At 37.4% G+C, this 18,540-nt stretch overlaps 1 protein-coding gene across 8 annotated transcripts in view; it reads left to right on the top strand.

Moving 5' to 3' along the window:
- XPNPEP3 (X-prolyl aminopeptidase 3) overlaps window positions 1-18,540 on the top strand; it is a 49,960-nt gene that overhangs the window by 13,393 nt on the left and 18,027 nt on the right. For all 8 annotated transcript variants that reach the window (XM_057741233.1, XM_057741232.1, XM_057741239.1 and 5 more), the window contains 4 exons: window positions 8,168-8,575; window positions 10,784-10,986; window positions 15,748-15,810; window positions 17,011-17,124. In XM_057741233.1, the coding sequence (XP_057597216.1) occupies window positions 8,168-8,575; window positions 10,784-10,986; window positions 15,748-15,810; window positions 17,011-17,124 (788 nt within the window). The remainder of the gene's footprint in view (window positions 1-8,167; window positions 8,576-10,783; window positions 10,987-15,747; window positions 15,811-17,010; window positions 17,125-18,540) is intronic.

Here is an 18,540-nt window from a genome sequence, read left to right as displayed (position 1 = left end):
CTTAAGAAAGGGCTATGCAACGAGTTGGGCTTGTCAGAATGACTTGTCTGACGTATCCAGAACCACTTCTTAGTTTTCTTTCAACTACAGCAGTGAATAGATTCATTGGGAAATAATCAGAATACAATTGGGTGGCCCACAATTTGAGGGAATGCTTTTACCATGTACTTTTTTGTCCCTTATCATCAAATAATGGCTGAGACTGTACAGTTATTGTCAAGTATAATATTTAAAATGATGAAAAGATTGGTTTTTGAGTGGGTTATAGATAATAATTCCCAAATCTTCCCTTAAAAGTTTCAAAATCAGTTAGGTATCCATCTTTAGTTTCATGACAGTTTAGTTGTAGTTCTGCCTTAAGCAAGGGGTGTATTTTTTGGATTTGGTTTAAGTTTTGTTAAACATGGTTGACTTTAATAACATCTAAAAGATAAGATTTATTTTGGTGGGTGAGATTTTTATACTATTGAAAATATTAAAATATAAGTCCAAGAAATGACAGAAATTGAAAGTGGTTTGAATCTGCCTAGACCATTGGGTGAGCTTTTTCAAAATATACATACAAGCCAGGATCCCATAGACTTGCTGAATCAGACTCCCAAGGGAAGGGCTTAGACCATGAGTTTTGAAGAGCTCCCTGGGTGTTTCTGATGTACCCTGCTGGCCTGACGGGTACTCATTCTGCTTGGGTACACGAGATGCCTACTGACTTAGGAAGACAAGCTAGGTCATTAGCCACAGGCCATGTTTTGAAGCAGAGTGTGCCCTCCCCATGCCTCTCTGGTGTCCTCATCCCCAAACACTCAGTTCTTAAATCACCACCATCAAACATTTACTGAATGACGACTTTAAATTTATCTGGCCATTTCGAAACACATTTTATAGATTTCACCTGGTAGGTAGAGTATTAACCTAAAAAATTTTGTATTCTTAGAGTTTTTCAATTTAGGCCTACTTTTTCCATAGATATTTCATCATGAAGTCGACCTGTTTTTATAAAGTAATGTGTTTTCTTTTCTCACTCCCTTTTTACCTATGGAATTTTAAAGATAGTATATATTCGTATTGATTATACATTTTCCTTTCATCTTCATCTTCTGAATTAGATTTTAATGCAGGGTAAAGACTGGAGTCTTTACATATATAAATTTATAGGTGAATAAATGTATATTTAACCCATAAGTATGATACATCTTGACTACTTATTTCAGGGTACCATTATACTGATAACTAGCTTATAGAAAGGCCATAAATTGCCATCCAATGCAGAGTTATAGAATATTTCTCTTTTTATTACTGAGAGAAGAAAGAAAATTTTGAAATGTAATAATTTTCATGTGGTTTAAATACTGGTACATTAAAAATATATGACTTGTCTGTTTCTGCTTTAACCTTTGTGCATGTTTCTCATTCATATCAAGAAATTCTCTGAGGTAAAGATTAGCAAGAATCTACCCCAGAAAAGAATCAGGAATCTTCTAAAGAATTGAGTAATAAAAAGTTCCTGAATCACTTGAAACTCATTCTTGTCATTATGTGAGAAAACCAGATATTCAGGGCTTTCATGTAAATAATTACTTTGATAGGGATGATGGTCGTCCCTATAAATTTTACTCTTTCAAAATCCTATCTGGCATTGTATTACCAGGATGACAACGTCTTCAAATGTGAATTCTTTATTGTGGTAATAATTATAACTAATATTTATATAGTGCTAACTCTTCTAAGTATTTTGTTAACTTATTAAATCTTCCTGACAACTTTGTGAAGTGGGTGCTATTATTATCTCCATTTTACAGATGAGGACACAGGCACAGAACAGTTTGGTAGCTCTGCCCAAGTCACTCCGTAAGTTGTTAAGCCAGAATTCCAACTCACAAAAGTCTGAGTCCACACTTAACCACGAAACAGCACATGGCACCCGTGCCAGTGAAAACCATCTGGGTATTTTTTTAAAGTCTTTTTTGTTGTTATTGTAATATTTTTGGTAAGAAGAAATTCAACTAAGAGAAGTCTTGGTGTAAAAGTTATTTCAAGTTTAGAGAGTGGTATATAGTCGTCCCTTGGTATCCTTAGAGGATTGGTTCTAGGGCCTTCTCAGATGCCCAAACCTGCAGATGCTCAAGTCCTTTACATAAAATGGCATAGTATGTGCGTGTAGTCCACGCACATCCTCACTTTTAATGTGTAAGTACATTATAAGTACTTATAATACCTAATACAATGTAAAGGCTATGTAAATAGTTGCTCATGCACAGCAAATTCAAGTTTTGATTTTTGCAACTTTCTGGAATTCTTTTCCAAAAGTTTTTTTTTTTTTTTTTTTTTTTTTATGATTACAGTTTTATTACAAAGGAGCAGCCAAATGAAGAGAGAGACATAGGGCGAGGTGTGGGGAGTCTCCGAACATAGTGCTCTGTGCCCTCTGCCCATGGAATCATTCTCCTGGTGCCCAGATCTGCTCAGCAACCAGGAAGCTGCACAGAGCTCAGTGTCTCAGTTTTTTCCAAAAGTTTTTGATCTGTGGTTGGTTGAATCCCCAGATGCAGAACCTGCAGATGTGGAGGGCCAGCTGTACATTTTTTTTTAATGTGGTAAAATTTACATACAGTGAATTGCACAACCTTAAATATGCAATTCAGTGAGTTTTGACAAACTACATCAATATAACCCATACCCCATTCAAGATATAGAACATTTCCATCACCCCAGAAAGTCCCCTCATACCTCTCTAGTCAATCCCCACCTCCATCCTTGACCACTGCTCTAGTTTTTATCAACATGATTGTTTTGCTTGTTCTTGAGTTTCATGTAAGTGGAATCATACAGTATGAACCCTTTCTGTCTGGCTTGTTTTGCTCAGTATATGCAAATAAAATCCATTTAGAGTATTTTTTTTAAATTATTTGGTCGTTTCATTTTTCAGAGAGGTCTGAAAAGGAAATGTTTATTAGCTTTTTCTTTACCCCCACTTTCCAACTACATAGTAATAGATCATTTTATTCACTACAATAAAAACTACCTAGTATTAAACAGAATTCGAGGACACCGCTTCAAAATCAGACCATGTTAAAATCCTAACCTAATTAGTTGCAGGAAATAATTAAAATACATACCTAGATTGTAGAAAAGACTTGCATCTTTCCATCCATTTTCAGTCTTCATAAAATTTTCCTCTCTGGGTTTTCTGCCTGGCTGATAAAATATGAAGAACATTTTTCTTATTCTCTTGAGAGGCCCAATCCTAGATGTCCTGGAAGAGCTTTTCTTGGCTGCAGTCTCAGGACTGATTGTGAGACTTAGCTGTTTACAAAGTCCAGATCATCCAGATCGTGACATCTAGGCATTTGATTGCTTAAATAAGCTTGTTAGAGTAGCCCTTCTATACTTAATTGACTCCACACGATAAAATACTGACTTTGCTTCTTAATACTTTACAATTTGACAGAGTTACCAGAATGTCTATTTAGATAGTTTTACCTGAAGAAATTCAGACTAGATTGACTGTAATGGTTAGTTCTATGATCAAAGGCCATAACAACTGCCAGGTTTACCTCTAAGGTTGAAGTTCGTTGCTTTATCACACTTTTTTCCCCTCATTCCCTTGATAAGAAAAGGTGTGTTTTTCCTTGGATAATTTTTCAGTTGTGACCAAGAGTTCTTTCTTTGAATTTTCAGAAGTGTGGAAGCATTTAATGGTTACTCTATAGTATTTATAATTAGTAAGCTTGGGAAAATGTAGTCAGTGTTTTAAATAAATATTTCTCATTTGTATGAAATTAGATTCAGCAATGAGGAATGCTTTGAAGGGTGTAAAAGATGGTTTTCCAGTCCTGCTTTATTTTCAAATAATTTTATCTTTTTTCAGAAGTTACTTCCTAATGTATGTATATGTGTACTCTGTTGTTAATGAAAATGAGAGATAACACATTGATTAATTAAGATCATTAATAGTGTGAATTTTCTTCTTCTTTCCAAAGTTTTTTATAAACACAATTGATTTTTTAAGTTTAGCTTTGTTACATGGACCATAGCTGTGAAGTAACCAGAAGCAAAGCACAGGAAAGGGACAAAGTAAAACAACAAAAAGGAAAAGTTGGATTATCCACCAATTATAACCAGACTCTGCTTTTAGAAAAGAGTATTTACTGATTGGATAAATTAGGAAATTTCCAATATTGAGTAACAGTGGCAGACTTAACATGAATAATTATCAGGGAGATAAATAGTTAAGCTGTTCTTGGGCTCTGGTACAAAGTTCAGTATTCTGCCCTAGAGCCCTAGGGCACTCTTAGCCAACTCAATCCTGAGAGAAATGCTATGTCAGCTCTTCTAGGACCAACTGTGTTGCTTTGCCTGATTCAGACTGGCCTGTAAGGCCCTCTCTTATTTATCTTCTTTGTTTCTTACCAGTTTTGTTAATAAAAGTGTAAAGTTTTCTATTGTAGGTAAATAAATGTTAAATAAAAAAATTATTAATGGAATACAACTACAGAATTTTCTGGAGAGATAAACCATGCATAGATAAAACAGCTAGACAGTTCCAAAGTAATCATAAATAACTGAGTTGCATGTACTGAACATGAGTACTAAGAAAACTCAAAGAACTTTGATCCACCAGTTTCTCCCCTGGGACTATCCCACAGAAATAAAAGCAACAGTACGTAGGGCATGAAAGTACCCTATGTATATAAATACAAAGATGTTCATTATTGCAGCAAAAAGCTGAAAGTAATATGAATGCCCACCAGTGTGGAAATGGATCAGGAAGTTAGGATACATTGCCCCAGGAAATAATATGGAGACATCAAGCAGAATGAGTTGAAGCTATGCCAGATGAGTTGGTGGGAGGGACTTCTATAAGGTATTGTTGTGTTAGAAAAGCAACATAAAGAAAAGACTGTGGTATCCCATTTTCCTAAAACACTAATGACTTAAAAAAACTTAAATGCAGGTATGTGTGTATGTGATCATGTGAGTATTGAGAAAAATAGGAAAGGATATATACTAAATTGCAAATATGGGGGTGGTTCTAATGTGGGTAGTAGGAGGGAAGGGGAGTAAGGACTCAATGAAGAAATGGGGGAAAAATGTTTAATTACGGAAAGAGGATGGTGTGATTACATTTACACACAACTATAAGATGTATATAAGAAAATGAAATAGTTAAAAAAAGTAATTCAAAGGAACAAATCAACATGATCTGGGCTAATCAAGAAAGCCTTTTAAATGAGAAGAGTCTATAAAAAAACATATATTGAGCTCCAAGTCCTGGAGTGGAATTGCTATGGAGGGAGAAGAAATTTTAGAAAGGGGACACATTGTAAGCAAGGTAATAGGGAAAGAACAGGTTGGACTTATGTAAGATACAGAAGGAATTAATTTCAGAATAATTGGGGGAGTGGTAAGAAAAAAGTTGGCCAAGTCAGCAAAGGCCACATATTGTATGATTTCATTTATATGAAATCTCTACTATAGACAAATCCATAGAGGCAGAAAATAGATTAGTGGTTGTCAAGGGCTGGAGTGGATTCAGAGGAAACAGGGAGTGACTACTGATTGGCATGGGGTTTCTTTTTTGGATTGATGAAATATTCTACAATTGTTTAGGGTAATGGTTGCAACGAATCTGAGAATATACCAAAACTCATTGAATTGTACACTTGTAGGTGGGTGAATTGTATGATATGAAAATATCTCAGTAAAGCTGTTACCAAAAAACTTGGCCAGATAAGTTGGAGTCACCTGGCAGAGAACATTAAAATGTTAATGTTAAATGTAGATGTAAATGTTAAAATGGCTTAAGAGTTTGAATTTGATTTAATGGACAGTAAAGAACCATTGTAGGTTACGAGTGGAGTGGACTGTCCATGGCTTCCCTTTTTAAGCCTCTTTTTCTCTTTATTTGGGATTTTAATTATAAGAGTATATGTTCATTGAAACAAAATTCAAATAATATAAAAAATCATGTTAAATAGAATATTTCAGTAGGTTACCATGATAAAATTGTGATTCTTTTCTAAATTCTTTTTTTCTCTCTCCTTTTTTTTTTTTTAAACATAATGGGAACATATTGTCCATCTTCTTATTTAACTTTTTTATACAGCAGTGTTTGATGGCTTTCTTCCCATACTTGCATATGGAGACTGGCTACCACAGGGAATAATAAATAGTTCCCCACATCATAGAGTCATTGTAAAGATTAAATAAGTTGTTACATATAAATAATTAGAATAGTACAGATACACAGTAAGCATTCAATAAGCATTAGATGTTGTTTTACTATTATTGTTGTTAAGTGTAGGCTTAGGGATACGGCTTTTGTGAGTAATTGTTTTAGTAGTTCTTCTGTTTGGGAACCTAAAGTGAAAGCAGGCATAATTTCCATTTCAAAAGTGAAGCGTTCACCCAGTCTTCATTGGACTAGCAGCCAGGCAGTCTGCTAGATGCTAGTATTAAGAACTAACACATAACACTTCATAATAAAGATTCTTTTTTAAAATTTATTTATTTGTTTATTTTTGGCTGCCTCAGGTCTCAGTTGCAGCACGCAGGGTCTTTGGGTACAGCATGTGGGCTTCTCTCTAGTTGTGGCACGCAGGCTCAGTAACTGCAGCTCGCAGGCTTAGTTGCCCTGAGGCATGTGGGATCTTAGTTCCCAGACTGAGGATCAAACCCTCGTCCCCTGCATTAGAAGGCGGATTCTTAACCACTGGACCACCAGGGAAGTCCCACAAAGTCTGCCTGTCTGTCTGTCTGTCTGTCTGTCTTTCTTTCTTTCTTTCTTTCTTTCTTTCTTTCTTTCTTTCTTTCTTTCTTTCTTTCTTTCTTCCTTCCTTCCTTCCTTCCTTCCTTCCTTCCTTCCTTCCTTCCTTCCTTCCTTTCTTTCTTTTTTTTAAAATTTATTTATTTATTGGCTGCATTGAGTCATCTTTGCTGCACGCAGGCTTTCTCTAGTTACAGCTAGTGGGGGCTACTTTTCGTTGCGATACATGGGCTTCTCAGTGTGGGGGCTTCTATTGTGGAGCATGGGCTCTAGGCATGCAGGCTTTAGTAGTTGTGGTACATGGTCTCAGTAGTTGTGGCTCACAGGCTGTAGAGCAAAGGCTCAGTAGTTGTGGCGCACCAGCTGAAGTTGCTCTGCAGCATGTAGGATCTTCCTGGAGCAGGGATCAAACTCGTGTCCCCTGCATTGGCAGGTGAATTCTTAACTACTGCACCACCTAGGAAGTCCCACAAAGGTTCTTAATATGGGTTTTTTGGGTGAGCTTACAGGAATCTGAGACTCTTGAAATTGTATGTCAAAAGTTTATATGCGCCCACATGAGTTTAGTAAACAGAATAAAACCATACCTCTCAAAAGATTCTCTAGGGCGTCTTCAAATCCTTAAGAACCACGTTCTTTATCAAATTTGATTCTCATGACAGCCCCAAGAGGTGGATAATATTACTAGAGTTTTGAAGGATGGGAAGATTGCTCTGACCGTCAAAAAGGTTATGTATACCCAGCTCACTGCTAATACAAGGTAGAAAGTGAAAAGCCCTGTTAGAAAGATAATATTATGCCTTGGAAATTCAGAAAGAGAAACTTATTCTAGCTCTTGAAATTAGGGAAAGCTTTTTGGCCTTAAGCTCTAAAAATACTATAGCTCATTTGACAAATATTTATCAAATGCCTGCCATATTCAAGTTGTTATTCTAGGCCCTGGGAATATAAATTTGAGCAAACAGACAAAAATCTGTGCCTTCGAGGAGCTTACATTCTTTTGGGGAAGTCTTACACAGAAAATGTGATCCTTCTCCTCACCTTGTATATTGAAACTTCAGGGCAACTTGGATTATTTGCCCAACAATGCCTTCCACATAATAATGTTTAATAAATATTTGATTGAATAAGTAAAAGAATGAGCCAAAGAGCTGGAAGAGATCTTAAGAGGTCATGATCCCAGTTTTCAGGCAGGACCCCATGTAGCTATCATTGCTTCCAAACTTTTGCAGTGGAATAGAAATTTGAAACCTGGGCTGTCTCCTTAATTTGCCATGTCCTATGAGGAGATTGGGCATAAATTGAAGAAATGAACTTGGGTGTCTCCATCTAATATTAAGCTATCGTAAGTACTTTGGCACTACAGAAATGCAAAGCATCATTGTTATTTGTCATTTCTAGGGGAGGTGACGCCAGGACTGTCCCAGGTGGAATATGCACTTCGCAGACACAAACTAATGTCTCTGATCCACAAGGAAGCACAAGGGCAAAGCAGTACAGACCACACCGTTGTACTGCTGTCCAACCCTACATACTACATGAGCAATGATATCCCCTACATTTTCCACCAGGACAACAATTTCCTGTACCTGTGTGGATTCCAAGAGCCTGATAGCATTCTGGTCCTTCAAAGCCTCCCTGGCAAGCAGTTACCAGCACACAAGGCCATGCTTTTTGTGCCTCGGAGAGACCCCAGTCGAGAACTTTGGGATGGCCCCCGATCTGGCACTGATGGAGCAATAGCTCTAACTGGAGTGGACGAAGCCTATACGCTGGAAGAAGTTCAACATCTTGTACCGAAACTGAAAGGTAACAAATGGGAACAGAAGGCAAATCATAGGCCAGATTAGGACTAAGACCTTCCTTGCCCATTTAGTCAGAGTTCTTCATTTCCTAAAATGATTATCATAGCAGCACTTCCCTGGACACCATGAAAAGAATATACGTGTAAATCTTTTCCACAAGACTTTAAAAATTTCATTTATTCATTAGCTGAATCTTCATTAGATTATACATTCACAGAGACTGTTAACTGTTCTAGTTTGAAATCCCAGACAGAGAATTTTAAAGTGGAGGATGGGCATTGGCCACTCTGCAAGATTACCGACCAGCCTATTGACCTTTGACTACTACTTATCTTACTGCTTTTGCCAACTCTTCAAAAAAGGGCAGTATTCTCAAAAAATGATTTACTCATCACCAGCATCAGAGTGACCTGGTCACACATTATAGAATTACAACTGCATGATAAATACTGGAAACGTAAAACCTGCAGCCCCCACTCCATACCTACTGAATCAGAATCTGCACTTTAACAAGATTTTCAGGTGGTTCATGTACACAGTTGAGTTCATGCCCCTTGAAATAGTCACTTTCTCTACATTTATTCTGGTGAAATTATGATCACTCATGTTTTGGGATTCCTTTGCTGGAACTTTTCAGAATGTATACTGCCTTATAAATTATCCTTAGTGATTCTTATAAATCTATAGCTCTAGGAAGCATTTTAGTTTTTGAAGTGTCCAAAAATTGCTTAGAGCCAAATTTGGTAAATAAGATAGATGATCAAGTTGGAAAATACTTGATTTAAGACAAAATAATGTATGGTTGTAAAATTTTTGTCTAATATTCTTGTTTATGAACATTTCTGAAGTCAGTCTCTAAAAGAGAATTTTAAAATTGTTTCCAACAACCATGGATTGAAAGCCTAAAAACCTGAAAAGGTTAGTTTATGACTTTATAAACTAACAACAGATAGTCATGATTGTTTTACTTTTTAAAAATTACAACAATTAAATTTCTATTGAAAATAAGATTAGAATTTTACATGTAATCTACATTTAAAATCATTTTTATTTTAAAGTGAAAATATTTAGAAGATTGTATCACTAATGCATATCCGATCAAAATTTTTATGACTTTTCCTTTCTTCTGTCCCAAAGTACATTGTGTAAAACATACAAACAAACCTTCAGACTTGGATTATTGGGAATACTACTCATAGGTTTCTTTTTTTATATATATAAATTTATTTATTTATTTATTGGCTGCATTGGGTCTTTGTTGCTGCACACGAGCTTTCTCTAGTTGCAGAGAGCAGGGGCTACTCTTCATTATGGTGCATGAGCTCCTCATTTTGGCAGCTTCTCTTGTTGCGGAGCACAGGCTCTTGGCTCGGGGCTTCAGTAGTTGTGGCACACAGGCTCAATAGTTGTGGCTCGCGGGTGTAGTTGCTCCATGGCATGTGGAATCTTCCTGGAGCAGGGATCCAACCCTTGTCCCCTGCATTGGCAGGCGGATTCCTAACCACTGTGCCACCTAGGAAGTCCAACTCATAGGTCTCTGTCAGAAAAAAAAAAGGAAAAAACAGAGATCTGGTGTAAGTGGAAAAGATTTACATAATGAACCTTATCTTATATCTCAGGTAAAAATTGACTATTTCCTTGGGTCTCTAAAGTGAAATGGTGAACTGTGGTTGTCTATAATGAAAATCCATGGCAGATGGGAAAGGTAAGATTTCCTAGATAAGTGTGGCTTAGTAGGTATTATCAACTATGAGAGCTCCTTTCACCAATACTGAGATTGTTCGTAAGGGATGGAACACTGTTAACCATAAGGTCATGAGCTGAGTACTTTTTTTTTCAGTCCTTTTGTGTTCAGATATTTAATGATGCCTCTAGCTTGTTGTGTGGAAAACAATTGTCATAATTGTTCTTTAACAGTTAATAAATGATAAAATCAAAGCTCGAGTAAAGCTTTAGTCTCATTTATCATCTGTATTAAAAACACTGAAGTTTGAGGGCAAAAAAGCTGTTCAGCTTCAGAATATCTGGCTACTTTCAGGGAATGGCCTTTCCAATGACTTATGATCCAACCCTTCAATTACTTTGGTCCTGAGAGAGTTTGTGTTCAACTCTTTAGAGTTGTGCACTACACATTTTATAGTTTTGATTCTTGTTCAAGTCATTATGACAGGTGGTATTTCTTGTTGCTGTTTTATTTTAAATCTATTTTAAGCTGAGACACATACACTGTGGTATGACTGGATGAGGCCCGCTCACACACAGCTCCACTGTGACTACATGCAGCAACTAGCAGAGGTCAAAGCCAGAAGCAAGAACAAGGTTCGGGCTGTGCAGCAGCTGGTACAGCGCCTCAGGCTGATCAAATCTCCTGCAGAAATTGAACGAATGCAGATTGCGGGGAAGCTGACATCACAGGTACGGTTCCTACTGAAAAAATTTTTCCAAATTAAAAAAATCTCAGTTCTCACGGTTCAGTGGGCATCTTGAGGTTGTGTACCCAGTGCAATAATCGCATGGCACATGGACATTTAGCTTCTGCTTCCATGTTTACTGAATGTGTCTAGAGACTAGCTCAGTACCTTGCACGGCAAATCAGATATCCTTCTGTGTCTTTTACTATAATCTTAGTTGTTTCTCCCTGGAACAACATAAATTAATTCATTTTATTTCCTTTCCTTACCATGTCTACAATAATAGTGGCAGTTAGACAGAGTCTGTTATAGAAGATTCATAGGACCTAAAATGACAGTGCTTACAAATCTATAGTTTATTACAGGAGAAGGGTACAGTATAGCAACAGCATTAACATAAGAATACCTGTCACAGCCAGGTCCAGAGAAGCTGGATGCAGACTCCTGTTGTCCTCTCTCAGTGTGTTTTCTCTGTGGCTCAAGAACCACAGATGCATGCACAGAACACCTCGGAACCTGGGAGACCCAGATGGAATCTCAGCTAGGGATTTTTGAGTCTTGGTCACATTTCATATTCCTGCTGTGAAACAGCAAAGCCCTTCAGAGGTCCCAGGGAAACCAAGTACAAACCATTAATCTCACTGTTACCCATACTGACAAGCTGATAACAAACTGCTTGGAAACTCCTCTCAACACTATTAACCAGCATGTTTCAGACTTTGATCAGGATCAGTGCTGGGCGGGAACTTTAGCAGAACAGTTCAGGCTAATTCCAGACCTGCTGGAATTAACCTCACAGCAGAATAGCACACAGACATTTGAAGCCTGCTTTCCTGTGTTCTACTTAATCTTCCCAAAGTGAAGAGTTGTTTTCCTTAACTATTCCTCATTTGTTGTATTTTCCCTTATTTTGGTAACTCTCCTCTGTATGTGCTCTAGTTTGTTAGTGTCCCTCAAGTACAGTGTCCAGTGCTCTTGCCACAGCAAAACCAACAAAGATGACTTACAACTAATTACAGGTGTGATAAGCATGTGTCTGTGTCTTCCTGCGAAGCACTGCTTTTTGAATTAAGGAAGAAAAGCTAAGACTGGATTTGTGGCATAATGTTAATGGCAGCAGAGGAATTGATTATCAATCAGTCCAATGATCAGGTGTCTTTGAATAAGGTGTAAAATCAGTTTTAAGTCTACCTAGGAATATTCTGACCCATACTTCTGCCACTTGTCCACACATAGTTATCCTGAGAGACTATTTTAAGTGTTGTCCTAAAATTTAGAAGTATTAAGTCTGTGGTATTCCCTTTATCTACCAATTCAGTAATGACAACAGACAGGGAGATGGAATTTGGCCTTATTTTTTTTAATAAACAACTTCTAGCTGTCAGTGATTATATTCCCTCAGTGTTCCCATTTCTAATCTAGATTGTTTCTATAAGATTTTTAGATATTTGGGCAAAATAGTTTCCTTAAGGATAGTTATGCTAGGAAAAGCAAAAACCAAAAAAAAAAAAACCCCAGAACAACAAAAAAGAATAGTGATGCTATATTTCTGTGGCTTAGCCCAAGCAAAAATTTCCCTTTTGTGGGGCAAGCCAAATACAATTTGTGCCCATGTGATACTAGTCAGTTGGATTGAGTGGCACTCTGATTTGGTTTAAAATGAATAAAAGACCTTGCCATTAGAGTTAAGTAATGTTTATAGACAGAGAGTTAGTAGAATATTTGGGCAGAAGGAAAAGTGGGGTAGGGGTCAGGCTTTCTTCAGGTCTGATCTCTCCTGTGGCTGAATGTATATCCTGCCTCCTGGACATCTCTCCCTGAATTTCCTGTAAGTAGCTAAACTTGTGCTCTCTCTCCACCAGACCTGACTCTCCTCCTGTATTCTTCATCATGGTTAATAATATAAACTGTTACCCAGCAACCATAGATAGAAATATGAAAGTTATCTAGATGATTGCTTCTCCCCAACACTTATATCTAATTAACTAGTCCAAAAATGCATTCCTCGGGAGATAGAACAGCGTAGTAGAAAACAGACCTGGGTTTAAGCTGTGTTATTCTGACCCGTGCCTAGCACAGTGGGATACCTAGTATCCCTTTGCTGTCTCCTTACTTCCATTATCGCCTGAGTCTAACTCTGCCCTGGCAGAGTGATGGTTATCAATCTGACTGTCCCTCTCCTACTTAAACAGTGAGGTGGCTCATCGTTGTTTTCAGGATTAAATTTCAACATGCTCATGCAAGGCCTTTCATGATCTGGCCCCTCCTAGCTACCCTTCCAGCTTCATCTATTGTCGTTCCTCTATATGTGCTTGACATATGTGTTCCAGCATATGTGCTGGCCATCCTGAATTCTTTGAGATGGGGCCATGGTCCTGTGTCATCCCCCTGCCCTGAGTGCCCTTCCCCTCCTTTCCAAATGGCACAGTCTCCTTATCCTAACATCACCCCCACATGGGGACACATGCACAAAACCTTTATGAAATCATTTATGAAATGCTTTTTCTCTCCACTCTTCCTTCTCCATAAACTATACAGTATCCATTCATGATGTACTCAGATTATGAGATGCACAGAGTGAAATGCAAAGAAAACCCATTTTACATTTTTAAAGAGTCAGAACACAAACATTTAAATAGCACCTAGTGAAGTAAGAGGGTTAAGTGTTAGTTGGGAGTGTGGGCTACATTGTAACGAGACAACCCTAATAAGAAGTGGCAGTCAAAAAGTTTGCCCCTTGGTCTTTACAGAAAGGATATCACACACATTGTGAGGATGGGTGGCATGAATCATGTACCGTGTATACCTGGAATCCTCTGTGAAGAAATGGATTCATAGGAGGCACACTGATGACAAAAAGAAGTAAAGGAAGATCAGGCACTTGACCACCTAGAAAGAAAAAGGAAGTTTTCTATCTTGTTTAGTCTGCATAGTAGTGTAAAAGGGCCATGACTTCAAAAATTCTACTATTCATTACTTGTTTGAAAGGAAATTAACAAAAAGACAAAGAAATCCCTCTTTTAAATGTACAAGCCTCAGGACTTCCCTGGTGCTCCAGTGGGTAAGACTCTGCTCTCCCAAAGCAGGGGGCCCAGGTTCAGTCCCTGGTCAGGGAAGTAGATCCCATATGCATGTAGCAGTGAAGATCCCGCATGCCACAACTAAGACCCAGTGCAGCCAAAATAAATATATGAAATATAAATAAATAATTTTTTTAAGTGTATGAGCCTAAGTGGAGCTACTACACTTTTCCTTTTCCTTTTTTTTTTTTCCATTTTTGGTTTGGTTTCGTTTGTTTTTTTGTTTGGTTTTTTTGTTTGTTTGTTTGTTTGTTTTGGCTTCACCAAGTGTCATGTGGGATCTTAGTTCCCTGATCAGGGATCAGACCCTTGCCCCTGGCAGTGGAAGTGCAGAGTCCTAGCCACTGGACTGCCAGGGAAGTCCCTAACTAATTTTAATTGCTAATTCGTTCAGCAGATGTTTAAGTACCTCCCGTGGTGGCAGGCACTGCTTTAGGTTCTAAGGATACAGTGGTGAGCAAAACAGACTGTCCATGTGTCCCTCAGTCCACATACTGTTGAGGAGAGACAGTAAACAAATATATGATATATAGTCAGCTGGAATTACATACTGTGAGGAAAAATGAAGCAGCGGAGAGGGATAAAGTGTGATGGAAAATGCTGATTTAGATAGGGTGGTCAAGAGAGGCCTCTCTGAGGATGACACATTTGAGGAATGAGAAAAGGGAACAGGTATTCCCATCGCATCCCACTTGCTTGTCCTCTCTTGGGCTTTATGATGATGTTGTTACCTTGTATTAAGAAATATTAAAAACATTCCTTCCACAGTTGATTACTTCATTTAACAACTTGCGAGAAATTCCTTTCCAGTTGTAGTATCATATAATCATATCCCTGTGCAACTGGTTTGTTTTTATCCTACAGACATTGGAAATTTTATAGCTGACAGAGCTTCCCTTTTCACACTGACTGCTAGAAAACTCAGAGATTAATTTGTGCCCTCTCCATATTAGCCACAGTAGTTGTGAAGGTCATGGTGGTGTGCCTTTTTTTGGTTTTGTTTTATTTAGCTCTGTTCCTCTCAAGCCTTCCTTTTCTTTACCTCTATCATGAATTTATGCTATCTTGTATTTTATGTACCCATGTATGTTTATAAAGATGGAAAACATGACACACATATAATGTGGCTATCACAGAGAATTACAGTGCTTATATTGATACTATAGGCCGGTGGTACTTCACTGGGGGCAGTTTTGTGTCCCCCAAGGGACATTTGGCAATATCTGGTTATCATAGTTGAGGAATGCTACTATCATCCTACATTGAACAAGACAGCTCCCAAACAAAGAATAACCTAGTCCAAAATGTTGATAGTGCCAAGGTTGGGAAACCCTGCTGTAGACTGGGCCAGTCAATCCACAATTTCATACATTCCAGGGCTCTAGAAACATTCTGTAATGTAAATGTCAAATGTGTTTCCATGTAGCTTGTTCTGACATACAATGTATATTCTAAGTGGAGAGATTGGGTGCTCTTCCACTAAGTCTGTCATCAGTTGACTATTCCTGGAAGCAGTATTTTCCCCTTTGGAAATCTGTATTATCATGCCCACAAAGCCATAACTTTAGGTCGACAAAGCTGGGGAGAAGTGTGCTTTTCATTTGAGCTCCAGTATTTTGAATGTTTGAATAAGCAACGTAGTTAAAATGAGACTATGTTCTTTTCATCCTTCATTTTCTTTACAGGCTTTCGTAGAGACCATGTTTGCCAGTAAAGCCCCTGTGGAGGAAGGCTTTCTTTATGCTAAGGTGAGCTTTAAATGGCTGGAAGAAGTCTTCTTGGACGTAAATGTAATTTCATTGATTTGCATATCGAATCCAGTTGGCTTTCATGGAAGTGACCAGGATATCAGTGGAGAGGATTTGGTTCTTAAATGTTACTGGTAATTTATTAGATGAATCTAAAATATGTAGAGCTACAATTAAATGGAGAAAATTGCAAAGTAGAGCAGATAAAGTAAGACTTTCGCAAGTGTGACTTAAGAAGAATAATACCGTTTAAGTAACTATGAAGGCAAAGAATCTGAGGTGGTGCTGTAGATAGTAGCAGGTATGAATCAGTCTCCAGCTCCATCCTAGGATATAATGAAATTAATAGAATTTATTATTTGCCGAGCATCCTTTTTCATATTTTCAGAACACGTTGGTCAGTGGCTATTTGAAAGGTTGAAATTGGTAATTTAGAGCTGTTGTTAAAAATGCAAGCCATATTCCAGTGTTGATCTAAATAAGAAAAAACAAAATAACATGTAAAGTATCTGACCATTTCTCTGTATTGAGTTCAATTATAGGTTTTTCATGCTCTCTTCTGGACTTGACAGTTTGAAAATCACAGTAAATTTAGAGCACTCAGGAGAAAAGAACAGATTTAATAATAGAGTTGAATAACAGTATTGGGATGAGAATGAAAGAAACAGACTGAAGTTACAGCATAAAAATTTGGTTAAAAAGATGTGATGAGGGACTTCCTAGGTGGTGCAGTGGTTTAGATTGGCAGATGCCTGCCAATGCAGGGGACACGGGTTTGATCCCTGCTCCTGGAAGATCCCACATGCCGTAGAGCAGCTAAGCCCGTGCACCACAACTATTGAGCCTGTGCTGTAGAGCTCGTGAGCCACAACTACTGAAGCCCAAGTGCCTAGAGCCCGTGCTCTGCAACAAGAGAAGCCACAGCAGTGAGGAGCCCGTGCACCACAACGAAGAGCAGCCCTGCTCACCGTAGCTAAAGAAACCCCGTGTGCAGCAACAAAGACCCAACACAGCCAACAAATAAATATTTAAATAAATTTATTTAAAAAAAAAAGATGTGATGAATAGTTTTCCAGTATTGATTTAAGATAAGTACTTGAATGGAGGTATGGGCTGTTGAAGAGAGCCTGGGCTAGGGCAGCCCTAAGGAAATCCTTTCTTCAGTCAGACTTTCAGTCATACTTTGCTATTGTTTTTCAGTTTGAATTTGAATGCCGGGCCCGTGGTGCAGATATCTTAGCCTACCCACCTGTGGTTGCTGGAGGTAATCGGTCAAACACTTTGCACTATGTGAAGAACAATCAACTCATCAAGGTACGCAAATCCCCTTCAGTGCTACTTCCTCTGGGTCCAGATGTCTTAATAGAAAACTCTGACCTCATGGTCCCCTAACCTTCAGTTTTCACAAACTAACTGCCGTTTATAAATCCTTTTGTTAATAAAATGCTTTTACAGACATGATCTCATTTGATCCTTACACTACCACTGTGGGATAGGAGCAGTTATTAACATGCCAGTTTAATAGATGAGGAAAATAAACTTTAAAAAATTAGGTAACTCATTAGTGCAAAGCCAACTATTCTAGTCTAAAGCCTCTGCTCATTTCATTTGATAAAACTCCTTCACTGAAGACTTGTGGCAGCAATGGGCCAAGCATATTTTGGGAGCAGACAGATTTTACCAATATCTTATTAGCTGTGAGGGAATGTATTTTTTACGGTTTTCTCCCCAAATGACTATACAATTGTGTATTCTTTTATTAAGTCTACTTTTAATTACCTACTTTAATTTACATTAAATTCAAAAAAATAAATATAGCAAATGTAAATTATACAACATAATTTTTTTTAATGAATACCCATGAACTATGACTCAACTCAAGAGCCAGAACATTACCAATATGTTAAATCTACTTATGTATCCTTATACTATTCCATCTTACCGCCTCTCTCCCAAAGGTCACTAACCAGTATCCTAAATTTTTGTTATTCTCTTGATTTTTTCAATACTTTTATCACATAGACATGATTCCTAAAACAGTATTAATTAGTTCTGCTTGTTTATGAAATATATAAAAATTATATATTGCTGTATTTAGTTTTGGGGACTCAGTTTTTCCTTTTACTCAAGTATGATAATACAAATTTTTTCCCAAGTGTTTGTATGTTTACACTCCTACCAGCAGTGTATAATTCTGTTGACCACATCCTCTCTATCCCCTGGTATATCAGACTTCTTAATTTCTTCCATTTTAGTTGGAATAAAACAGTATCTCATTGTGGTCTTAATTTCCATTACCTTAATTACCAGTGAAGTTAAGCATCTTTTCTTATCTTTGGCACTACTGGTTTCAACTTGCTAATCTGTTGTTTAGGATATTCTCATTTGTGTACATGAGTGAGATTGTCTTATAATTTTTCTCATACTGTCTTTTTCTGGTTTTCATTTCAAGGTCAAACTAAGCTCATAAAATGAATAGTTTATTTTTTAATATTGTAAAATGATTTGAATTAATGTTTCTTGAAAATTGGGTAGAACTCTCCTGTGGAATTATTTGGGCCTGGTATTATCTTTTGTGGGATTTTTAACTATGATTCAATTTCTTTAATATACTGAGGTGCTTTCTATTTCCCTATTTTTATTTTTACTTATTTATTTATTTATTTTACATTTCTTATTGTAAAATGTAACTACTGGAAAAGTACTTAAACCATAAGGGAATAGTTTAAT

The sequence above is a fragment of the Hippopotamus amphibius genome, chromosome 7 (genome assembly GCF_030028045.1).
Source record: "Hippopotamus amphibius kiboko isolate mHipAmp2 chromosome 7, mHipAmp2.hap2, whole genome shotgun sequence".
NCBI lineage: Eukaryota > Metazoa > Chordata > Mammalia > Artiodactyla > Hippopotamidae > Hippopotamus > Hippopotamus amphibius.
The sequence above is the reverse complement of the archived record's forward strand: the minus strand, read 5'-3'. Positions and strand labels throughout refer to the sequence as shown.